We start from the raw sequence: 11,735 nt of genomic DNA on the forward strand, positions 1-11,735 counted from the left end.
TCCCTCCCTCCCTCCCTCCCTCCTTCCCTTCCCTCCCTCCCTCCCTCCCTTCCTTCCTTCCTTCCTTCCTTCCTTCCTTCCTTCCTTCCTTCCTTCCTTTCTTCCTTCCTTCCTTCCTTCTTTCCTTTCCTTCTTTCTTTCAGACAGGGTCTCACTCTATCAGCCAGATTGGAGTGCAGTGATGCAGTCATGGCTAACTTCAGTTTCAACCTCCTGGGCTCAAGCGATCCTCCTGCCTCAGCCTCTCAAGTAGCCGGCTTCGCAGGCATGAGGCACCACGCCCACTGGGGGTCACTTTTTTATTCTCACAACTCTGAGGCTGATATTGTCATTCCTTTTTGTGAAGAAGGAAACAAGCTCCGAGAAGGCAGGTGACTTGTCCAAAGTCACGCAGTGGGTGTATTGAGCATTTAAACCCAGGATTGATTCACAGTCTGATGCCTCATACTATTCACTAAACCTGTTCACTCCCTGCATAGGGGCTGGGGCAGGGGTGAGGGAAGGTGGTACAGGATATGGAAACAGATCCAGACAAAAGGACAGACAGGTGGAAGACCTAGGTTTATCCCCTCTTTTTTTTTTTTAAGGAGTTTCGCTCGTTGCCCAGGCTGGAGTGCAATGGTGCAATCTTGGCTCACCGCAACCTCCACCTCCTGAGTTCAAGCGATTCTCCTGCCTTAGCCTCCCGAATAAGTGGGATTACAGGCATGTGCCACCACACCTGGCTAATTTTGTATTTTTAGTAAAGATGGGGTTTCTCCATGTTGGTCAGGCTCGTCTCGAACTCCTGACCTTAGGTGATCCACCCGCCTCGGCCTCCCAAAGTGCTGGGATTGCAGGTGTGAGTCACCCCGCGCCCGACCCATCATCCCCTCTTAACTAGAGCTAAAGAAAGGGATCGAGAAGTGTGTGTAGGGTGGAGGACAGAAGGACTCACTGCCAGGAAGATCTGCAGGGCACTGCTGAGGGCTTCAATGTAGGGATAGTCAAGCAGGCAGCCAGTGACAGAGATGACATGGTGGTCCTCCAGAGCCAGGCGGGAGTTCAGAACAGGTGTCACCAGGCAGCCTGGTCCATTCTCCATCCACCAGGAGCGGTGCAGGGATGTGTTGAAGGTCATGATGAAGTCCCGGTCCTGGGGGCAAAGGGGCCTGGGATACTGAGTGTGAGGGAGAGGGAGGGGGGAGCTACTCCCCCAGCCCAGGGAGACTTTATATTGATCGGTGAAGGGATTCAGGGAGTCTGCACCTGCAAGTCCATATTTGGCCAACAGGTGGCACTTAATGACCACACAGGCCTCACTCTTTTCTCATTGAGATGGGAAGGGGTTTGTGTGGACTCACAGGGGCCTCAGAATTTTCAGAGCTGGAAGGAACATTAACAATTTCCCAGCCACAGGTGAAATCCTCAGTACAGGTCCCTTCACAGCCCATTCAGTCTCTCCACTGCTCCCGCTGTGTGCGACTCTGGGCGAACCTCTCCTTTGGGGCCTGGGTCTCCGCATTTGTTACATGGAGAAGGGCTGGCCTAGGTCGGAAGTTCTCACCCAGGGTGTGAACCCAGGTGCCCATCCATGCAGTCGCTCATTCAGCAGGTAAATACTCACTGCCTGCCGACCAGGGGCCCAGCACTCAGATGTGTGATCTTATTTTATCCCCTCAGCAACCACACGAAGTTGCCGTTGCTTTATGTCCACTTACTAGATGAGGAAACTGGGGCTCAGACAGGATCGGCCCCTTGCCCAGGGTAATACAGCTAGAAGCTTTCAGAGCTGGGATTCGAACCTAGCAGGGTCAAACTACAAAGCCAATGCTCTTAAATTCACATATTTTGTCTCCTTTATATCTAAAAATAGAAGTCGCGTCTCTCTGGACTTGCTCTTATTCAAGCGAAACAGTCCTACTTTCTTCAGCAGTTCTTCGTGTGACATGGTCTGCTCAATCTTCCCCGAACAAACTCTAGTCTCTTTCCCTTCTGAAAAATATTGATCAGAATTAGAGCCAAATCTTTGTGGTCTAAGCAGTACAAAGCACATGGCATTTTCACCTCCCTTGCTCTGAATACTCTACCTCTATTAGTGGGGCCTAAGAGTAGCTTTCTGGGCTACCACATACTGTTGGTTTTTACTGAGCTTGTGATCAACTGGGACCCCTGGCTCATCTTCACATGGGCTTATCTGCTCCATCATTGTGTTTGAGGTGGCCAGAAATGGATTGTGTAGGTGGAAAATGGGGCACACAGATTATTTAGGCGTGTAAGGAGAGGGAGGCTTCTTCAAGACATGATGCTCTGGTCCTATAACACAATACCATTGGGGCAGGGGATGGGAATGGTCAGGTTCTGCCCTATGGCACTGCCAGGCCTGAGGCTTACCTGGGACAGCTGTCCAACCTCCAAGTAGAAGCAGATGATAAACGCATTCCAGCCAACCCAGAGCACCAGCCAGGCTGCATACTGGGGAAAGCAGAGGTGGGATAAGGGTGGGGCCTGGAGAGTGGGGGATGGGGAGTGTCAATGGAGACAGAGCTCAGGGATGAGGAGATCTGGGCAGGGGAAATGATGAGAATACCTCGCTCAGAGAGCACAGTGTAGCCTACAAATCATTTACACACCCATCAGGCCTTACAACAGCCCTGCAAGGTTAGCACTGCCCTCTCTTTAGAGAAAACTAATTTAAAGCTGAAAGGAAGTTTAAGCTTTCCAAGATCACACAGCTAGGAGGAGGTAGAGCTGCCACTCAAATCCAAGTTCTCTGCTAGCTAATCCCATCCACTCTGCTAACAACATCCTCTAGACCAGCTGTCTCTAGAATACTGGAATCATTCAAGGATGTTTGTCAAAAATGCAGATTCTGGGGTCCTACCTCTAGACCTACTGATTCCGAATTTCTAGGGATGCTGTTTAAAAGCTGTTTAAGGAATCCCTAGGGGATTGTAACTCGGATGACACTGTCAGGAACATGTTCCAGGTGGTAAGCCACTAGAGGGCTAGGACTTTGCCTGCCTGGCTCACCACTGCAATGCCAATGCCTAGCACAGAATAGCTGGATGAACCCGTTAAGACTATAGGAAATGGGCCAGGTGCAGTGGCTCATACCTGTAATCCCAGCATTTTGGGAGGCTGAGGTGGGCAGATCACTTGAGCCCAGGAGTTCAAGACCAGCCTGGGCAACATGGAGAAAACCCATCTCTTAAAAAAAAAAAAAAGAGGCCAGGCACAGTGGCTCACGCTTGTAATGCCAGCACTTTGGAAGACCGAGGTGGGCAGATCATCTGAGTTCGGGAGTCTGAGACCAGCCTGACCAACATGGAGAAACCCTGTCTCTACTAAAAATACAAAATTAGCCAGGCGTGGTGGCGCATGCCTGTAGTCCCAGCTACTCAGGAGGCTGAGGCAGGAGAATCGCTTGAAACCGGGAGGTGGAGGTTGTGGTACGCCGAGATCACACCACTGGACTCCAGCCTGGGCAACAAGAGTGAAACTCCGTCTCAAAAAAAAAAAGTCTTAATTATTATTATTATTATTTTTTAGACAAAATCTCAGTCTGTCACCCAGGCTGGAGGGCAGTGGATGCTGGGAACTTCAGACCAAAAGAAACAGGAGGTTATTCTGCAGCCTTTTTCCCGAGTATGACTGTGACATCTTCTCACATGGCTGTGGCTGGAGTCTGGATATAAGGGAACCAGGGGAGGTGGAGGCAGGATCATGGATGGGGCCTGGAGAAAGGCTGGGGTGAGCAGACCACACTGAGGCCCCAAGCATAGAAAGGGAGTCCAGCCTGGGCCCTGGATGCCCTCACTCTGTCACTTTCCTCCCTCCCCTCCTTGCTCTGTAAATTGTACCTGAATGACACAGGTCAATCTGCCCCACTCCAGCAATCTTTCCATCTGTCTGGAGGGAGAGGGCTGGGATGGGAGGGACTGGGAGCAGCATTGCTAGGGCAACACTGAGACCCCTGGGCCCCTCAGTTCTCCCACACCCCGAATGTGGCCACCTCTGGGGAGAACAGCATTCCACCCACGGCAGTGAGCTGGAAAGGAGGTTAGGGTCGATTTGAGAGCTGGCTGCTGCTACCCAAGTCCTGTGCCTGCAATTCTAGTGGCTGTCAGCTGGCAGACAGTGTTGTTGACAGCGGTGCCTGGGGCTTCCCTGAGAACTGGAGAGAAGCGTTCTCTTATGTCAGATGAGAGAGAGCCTTGTTAGGGTCCTGTTCACCTGGCTTCTGGGAGCTGAGCCTATGGAGGTGGGGAAAGAAGTCCTAGAATGAGTGCGCGTGGGCTCTGGAGGCAGCATGACATTGCATGTCATTGTGATTGTAGGTGTCAAGCATGTATGTAGTAAATCTAGTGAAAGGCCTTTTCCCTCAAGAGAGCCATGTGAAGAGGTCACTGAGGAACCGCAGGCGATATGGGTGAATCTAGCTGAAAGCAGGAGTTTGACAGAGACCATTAGGGACCAGGACTTGGGAAGAGACTGTCAGGGAGGAGGAGAGAGACCCAGACTCCTGGGACTGAAGCGCAGGGAGGCACGGACCTCAAAGCCACACTAGCTGCTCCAGACCACATCCTTGATGTACATCGGGCAGGAGAGACAAATGCCAAGCCTTCCTGAAACTTCCTGAGAAACTAAGTAAGATGAAGCCCACCCTCCTGTGTCCCTGCGCCCGTCCCTCGGCTTGCTGAGGGCGTGTGGTGCCGTGGCAGGAGCCCTCACTCTAGATCTGATGTTCTAATCCTGCCTTGCTTTCATTAGCTGTGTGACCTTAGGAAGACTCGCAGCCTTTCTGAGCTTCAGTTTCCTCATCCGGAAAACGGAGCTGGTAAGGTCTGCCTCACAGGGCTACTGCAGACATGAGATGAAGCACGTGAAATTTAGCAGTGTGCCTGGCATGTGCCGGGCACTCACTACATGATCCATTTTGTTTATATTTGGATTATTTCCCTAAAAAATTCTTCAGGAAAAAAAAAACCCTGTCTCCTCTGAGCAAAGCAGCACTGGGCTGTGCACATTCACCCCATCTTGCTCTGGGTGGAGCCAAGACCAGTGCCCCAGTGTTGGGGAGCAGTTCTGGTTTTGAGGAGCAGGGAGGGGTGGAGTGGGCAGGGGTGAGGAGAGGAGTTGGCTTGGGAAAGGGCTAGGTGAGCCGTACCAGGATGAGGTACCGGGAACGGTACTGCACGGTGCCAAAGATGCCCAGGATGACTGCCATGATGTGCAGGAAGTTGGCTAGGATGGGAGCCCACTGGTAGCCCAGGAAGTCAAAGATCTGCCGCTCCAGCGCAGCCACCTGTGGAAGAGACAGGCTGAGGCCACTGTCATCCTCTGAAAGGGAAGGACAGGGATTTCTGCTTGACCTTGGGGAGCAGGTGGCACCAGTTACCATGGTGATGAGGTGTAAGTCTCAGAACCATCCAGTCCTTCACTACCAAAGGGATGCTGGGGGTCCTTAAGCCTGGTCATTACTTTGGGGTGGGCTGAAAGGTGATAGGAGCCAGGATACAGAACACCTTCCTCCCCCCCAAGAGGCCCTTCCCTCTAGCAGCTCAAGCTCCTGTATCTACTCCATGTGGGGAAGACGGTGGGGTCAGAGTCCAGACTGTCACTCCAAGCCTTGGAGGGCAGGGAAGTCCTGGAGCCACAGTTACCTCTTCCAAGGATCCCTATCTGGAGCTTGTCCTGGCCCATGACATCCATGGGCTACAGAGAAGAGAATGCTTTTCACTCCCCTTCCCTGAGGGAGTTGGAATAGATTGCAAAATGGGCCTCAAATCCTCCTCTTCCTGTTTCCATGCTCTTCTGTAGTGCCCTTCTACACTAATGCTGTGCTTGGCCACGTGACTTGCTTTGCCTAAAGGGACTTTGTCAAACACGATGCAAACGTGTTTGAAAAAGGCTTGAAAAATGCATGTGTCCAGTCTGGGCATCATGGTGAAACCCCATCTTGACAAAAAATACAAACCATTGCCAGGTGTGGTGGTGTGCGCCTGTAGTCCCAGCTACTCAGGAGGCTTAGGTGAGAGAATTGCTTGAGCCCAGAAGGCAGAGGTTGCAGTGAGCCAAGATCATGTCACTGCACTCCAGCCTGGGCGACACAGTGAGACCCTGTCTCAAAAAAAAAAAAAAAAGAAAAGAAAAGAAAAAAATAGGTGTGCTTTGGAGCTTGCCCACTTGCTTCACTTGTAACAAGACCCCCTAGTGAACAAGCCCCAGCTGACCTGCTGGAGGATGAGAGGCCACGGGGAGGAGAGCGAAGGCACCCCAGCTGACAGCCCATCAGCCATCAGCCATGTGAGCAAGGCCATGCTAGATCACCCTGGATTACTAGCTGACCAGAGACACATAGCCCAGACCAGAATAATCTCCCAGCTGACCCACCGAATCATGAACTAAATAAAATGGTTGTTTATTTTTTATTTCTAAATATTTATTATCATTATTTTTAAACAGAGTCTTGCTCTGTCACCCAGGCTGCAATGCAATGGGGCTATCTCAGCTCACTGCAACCTCCGCCTCATGGGTTCAAGCAATTCTCCTGCCTCAGCCTCCTGAGTAGCTGGGGACCACAGGCACCTGCCCCCATACTCAGCTAATTTTTGTATTTTTAGTAGCGGTAGAGTTTCACCATGTTGGCCAGGCTGGTCTCGAACTCCTGACCTCAAATGATCCACCCACCTCAGCCTCTCAAAGTGCTGGGATTATAGGCGTGAGCCACCAGGCCCAGCCAAATTTTGCTTTAAAGAACCATCTCCTACCATTCTGTCCACATGGCTTGAGCGGGGCTGACTCATTTCTAGTTTCTGGGGTGGGCAGGTGAGCCAAGTCTAGCCAAATAATCAACGACAATGATGAATTTAGGGATAAGCGCTCACCTTGTGCTCTGCCCCTGAGAATCACCCTGGATATTTGCTAGAACAATCGGGAAGAGCTGCTCTCCTGCCAGGATACCTGAATGGGTGTGGTGTGAGCTTGGAGCTGTTGGTGGCTGCCTTGGCCACCTCAGGTGGATGGCCTGCCTGAGGACAAAGCCATAGCTAAGGTACAGAGAGAGTGTGTGTGGGAGGAAGACTGAACACACACAAGGGAATGTCCTGTGCCATCTTTCAGGCCTCTGAATACAGCCATGCCTAAAGCTGGATCTCTCTCCTTGTCCTACCAATTTTTGTCATTTGCAACGAAGAGTCCTAACTACAACAGAAGAGGAGAGAAGAGGGTCTGGCTGGGGAGAGGGCGGGAAGATTCAGATAAAATGAAAAGATATAAGAAGCCTTTTTCCAGGCAGGGAGGCAGGAGGAGGTGGAGCTGATGCTATCACACAGATGGCAAGGCTTGGGCAGAGACCAAGGAAGCTGCAGGCTTGGGCAAGGTGGTGAGGGAAGCCTGGTGGTGCCAGGCCCAACCTTGGCATTTACCCACCTGGCACCAGCCTGCCTCTTGATGGTGACTCCCCTCCCAGGGATCTGCAGATTGTAAAGCTCATCTCTCACTGGATGCTCCTTGGCAGAGCGGCAGAGCTGGAATCATTATTTCATTTTGAGGAAAGGGAAGATGAGGTTCAGAGAGGGGAAGTGACTTGTCCAAGGTCACACAGCAGGTTGGTGGCAGAACAGGCCTTTCTCAGCCACCTGTCCTATCTTGGCACCACCTTTCCCATCTTGGCATGGGTAAGGGAGTCAAGAAGTGTAAATTGTGGTGGGAAGTCTGCCTCTGACTCCTGGGTGACTTTAGGCAGCCCACTCCCCGCTGGGTTTGGGGCTCCTCTTCCATGCATGGAAGTCACTGGACTAGGTAATCTCCAAGGGCCCTTCCAGCCTTGACTTCCATCGTCTGCTGGCCCTGGGGGAGAAACTCCCCAAGCTTGTTCAGGGGCCTCTTTCATGGTCACGGTCTCTGTCTGCTGTTCCTATGCCAGTCTTCCTTCAGTCCACTCTTCCTCTTTCCACCCTGACTCTGCCTGGCCTTGGGAGCCTTGGTGGTCTGGGGTCCAGCTCGATGTTCTTGACTCAGTTGTTACCTGGCCCTAAGGGAGAAGGTCTCCGTCAGAGGACGGAGGAGGAGGCTGTGACAGAGCTATCCAGGCTCACGGTGCAGCTGAGTCACCCTGCCAAATACGTCCACCTAAGGCTGGGCATGGTGACTCACGCCTGTAATCCCAGCACTTTGGGAGGCCAAGGTGGGCAGATCACTTGAGGTCAGGAGTTTGAGGCCAGCCTCGCCAACATGGTGAAACTCCATCTCTACTGAAAATACGAAAGTTAGCTGGGCATGGAGGCTAGGGGAGGAGAATTGCTTGAACCTGGGAGGCAGAGGCTGCAGTGAGCTGAGATTGCGCCACTGTACTCCAGCCTGGGTGACAGAGTGAGACTCTGTCTCAAAAAAAAGGAAAAAAAAAAGTCCACCTAAAAGATGATATAATCTCCACCCAAACTGGCACCTACTCAAAACCTCTCTGTTCTCTGTGACCTTATTGATAGAAAACAGAGAGGGATAGTTTTGTTTTGTTTTGTTTTTTAAAGCAGTAGCAGATTTGTAGTCACTTAAACTCAGATTCAAATTCCGGCTCTGCTGTGTGACTTAGAGCAAGTCACTTTCCCTCTCTGAATCTATTTCTTCAACTATAAATGGAGAAGATAATCCCTTTCTTGCGAAGTTGTTGTGGGGATATAGAGATATCACATAAACTAACAGACAATTAGACTTGATACATAGCAGCTAATTAATAGAAGGCTTAACAGTCTAAGCTTCTTAGTTTGGCACTGAGGGCCCACTAGGATCTGGCTCAATCCTGTATTTCCTATCAGCTCCTGCCCCCAAGAGGCTGTAACAACAGTTGAAGTCCTACCTTCATTTGTCTTTGCCTTATTTTTTATTTTATATTTTATTTTGAGAAAGAATCTTGCACTTTTGCCCAGGTTGGGGTGCAATGTGGTGATCACAGCCCACTGCAACCTCAATTTCCTGGGCTCAAGGCATCCTCCTGCCTCAGCCTCCTCAGTAGCTGGGACTACAGGCAGGTGCCACTGCATCTGGGTCATTTTAAAATATTTTGTAGAGATTGGGTCTCACCATGTTGCCCAGGGTAGTCTTGAACTCCTGGCCTCAAGTGATCTTCCTGCCTTGGCCTCCCAAAATGTGGGATTACAGACATAAGCCACTGTGTTGGGCATCCCTTTGCCTTTATCCAAGTCCTGCTTAGTTTTCACAGTGTAGCTCAATTCCTTCTTTTGGTAGGAAGGCCTCCCTGACTGGCCCACAGGGACTGCTCTCTCCACCTGACGTGGAGTAGAGGCTGTTCTTCCCACTCTCAGCATGGCTCTGGCCTTCCTTCATCCTCACGCCCAGCAATCATTCACTCATTTATCTATAACCAGCCAGACCCATTTATCCATCCATCCGACATCTGACATACCCTTACCCAGCCAGCGTTCATCACTTATTTATTCACAGAACGTTTAGTCTATGTCAGGCTTCGTGCTAACTCCCGGATGTAGGAGTGAAGAAGTTGTGGTCCCTGCCCCTTTGAAATTCAGGACCCACTTAGTAGAGGAGGGGGACAGGAAATCAGTACAAACTGGGGAGTCAGGGCTATGACCCAGGCCTGAAAAAGGCCGTCTCTTCCTCCGATGGTGAGTGCAGATTTAAACAAATCTTTTTTTTTTTTGAGATGGAATCTCGCTCTGTCGCCCAGGCTGGAGTGCAGTGGCATGATATCAGCTCACTGCAAGCTCTGCTTCCTGGGTTCACGCCATTCTCCTGCCTTAGCCTCCCAAGTAGCTGGGACTACAGGTGCATCCCACCATACCCAGTTGATTTTTTTTTTTTTTTTTTTTGAGACGGAGTCTCACCCTGTCGCCCAGGATGGAATGCAGTGGCGCAATCTGGGCTCACTGCAAGCTCCGCAGCCTGGGTTCAGGCCATTCTCCTGCCTCAGCCTCCCCAGTAGCTGGGATTACATGCGCCCGCCACCACGCCTGGCTACTTTTTTGTATTTTTAGTACAGGCGGCGGTTTCACTCTGTTAGTCAGGATGGTCTCGATCTCCTGACCTCGTGATTCGCCTGCTTCAGCCTTCTAAAGTGCTGGAATTACAGCCGTGAGCCACTGCGCCCGGCCCCAGTTGATTTTTGTATTTTTTTGTAGAGAACAGGGTCTCGCCCTGTTGCCCAGCCTAGTCTCGTACTCTCCTGGGCTCGTGTAATCCACCCACCTTGGCCTCCCAAACTGCTGGGATTACAGGCATGAGCCACCATGCCTGGCCTAAATATATATTTTAAAAAATTTAGATGTAACCTGGGTATAGTCACTCACACCTGTAATCTCAACACTTTGGGAGGCCAAGGCCAGAGGATGGCTTGAGGCCAGGAGTTTTGGACCAGCCTTGGCAACATAGTGAGATCCCATCTCTATTGAAAAAAAAAAAAATGAGATTCAGTGTCTTATAAACAATCTTAAAGTTATTATTTATTATTAGAAAACCAAGTCAAGGCCGGCGCGGTAGCTCACACTTGTAATACCAGCACTTTGGGAGGCCAAGGTGGGTGGATTACAAGGTCAGGAGTTTGAGACCAGCCTGGCCAACATGGTGAAACTCTGCCTCTACTAAAAATACAAAAATTAGCTGGATATGGGGGCAGGTGCCTGTAGTCCCAGCTACTCAGGAGGCTGAAGCAGGAGAATTACTTGAACCTGGGAGGTGGAGGTTGCAGTGAGCCGAGATCGCACCCTTGCCCCCTAGCCCAGGTGACAGTGCAAAATTCGGTCTCAAAAAAAAAAAGAAAAAAGAAAAGAAAAGAAAACCAAGTCAAATATTCCGGAACTTCTGCTTGTGTGTAGCAGTTACCTGCAGCTAATTAACAAATAATAATAGGAACAAAATAAGAGGAATACCTTTCCCACCTGGCTGCATCAGCTCCCAAACACTAATCTGAGGGCTGCAGTGATTGTAGATCGTAACTGGCTTTGCTGTGTCTTTGTTACTTAGAAGGGAGGAACTGTGCAGATGCAACAGCAATCTACTCCTTTGCAAAAATTGCAAATGCATGTGCGCTGGGGAAAATTGACTTTGGAGAGATTTTACCTAGTCAGCTGCAAGCCAAGCCAAGATAGCTTCTTGAATCCCTCTCCTAAGTGAGCTGGGGTGAACGTTCCTGGGGGCAGTGGATACAGACTTCTCCCTGATCGCCTGCCAGGGGAAGGCTGGCCACCACCCCACTCAGTTACTTTTTCTAAAATACAAATCTCATCCCAGCCACACAGAAAAAGCCCCCTGACTGTAGTACCAGAGTGTCAGATGAGAACGTGTCACCCAGGCCTCACATCCCTGTCTTCACCTGCCAGTGCTCACAGAGCAAGCCCCACGTTCCTGCCCATCAGTCCTCTCTGCCTTTGATCTCTGTTCTCCCCAACCCAGCTCTTTTTTCTTTTCTTTCCCTTCCCTTCCCTTTTTCTTTCCTTCATTCTTTCTTTTCTTTCTCTTTCTTTTTCTCTTTCTTTCTTCCCTTCCTTCCTTCCCTCCCTCTCTCCCTCCCTCCCACTGTGCCTCCTTCCTTCCTTCTTTCTTTTTTTTTTTTTGATGGAGTTTCGCTCTTGTCACCCATGCTGGAGTGCAATGGCGCAATCTCGGCTCACTGCAACCTCCACCTCCTGGGTTCAAGCGATTCTCCTGCCTCAGCCTCCCAAGTAGCTGGGATTACAAGTGCGTGCCACCATGCTCTGCTAATTCATATATATATATATATA

At 50.6% G+C, this 11,735-nt stretch overlaps 1 protein-coding gene across 4 annotated transcripts in view; it reads right to left on the reverse strand.

Moving 5' to 3' along the window:
- The window catches only part of NKAIN1 (sodium/potassium transporting ATPase interacting 1), a 58,328-nt gene that overhangs the window by 3,637 nt on the left and 42,956 nt on the right, over window positions 1-11,735 (reverse strand). Inside the window, exons 2-4 of one of the 4 annotated variants that reach the window (XM_017857049.1) lie at window positions 5,150-5,287; window positions 2,374-2,454; window positions 938-1,135 (exon numbers count right to left, since the gene is read on the reverse strand). In XM_017857049.1, coding sequence (XP_017712538.1) covers window positions 938-1,135; window positions 2,374-2,454; window positions 5,150-5,287 — 417 coding nt within the window. Of the gene's footprint in view, window positions 1-937; window positions 1,152-2,373; window positions 2,455-5,149; window positions 5,288-11,735 lie in introns of those variants that run through there. The other 3 variants (XM_017857050.1, XM_017857052.1, XM_017857051.1) reach the window with 3 other exon arrangements.

Source organism: Rhinopithecus bieti, unplaced genomic scaffold (genome assembly GCF_001698545.2).
Source record: "Rhinopithecus bieti isolate Rb0 unplaced genomic scaffold, ASM169854v2 scaffold_44592, whole genome shotgun sequence".
NCBI lineage: Eukaryota > Metazoa > Chordata > Mammalia > Primates > Cercopithecidae > Rhinopithecus > Rhinopithecus bieti.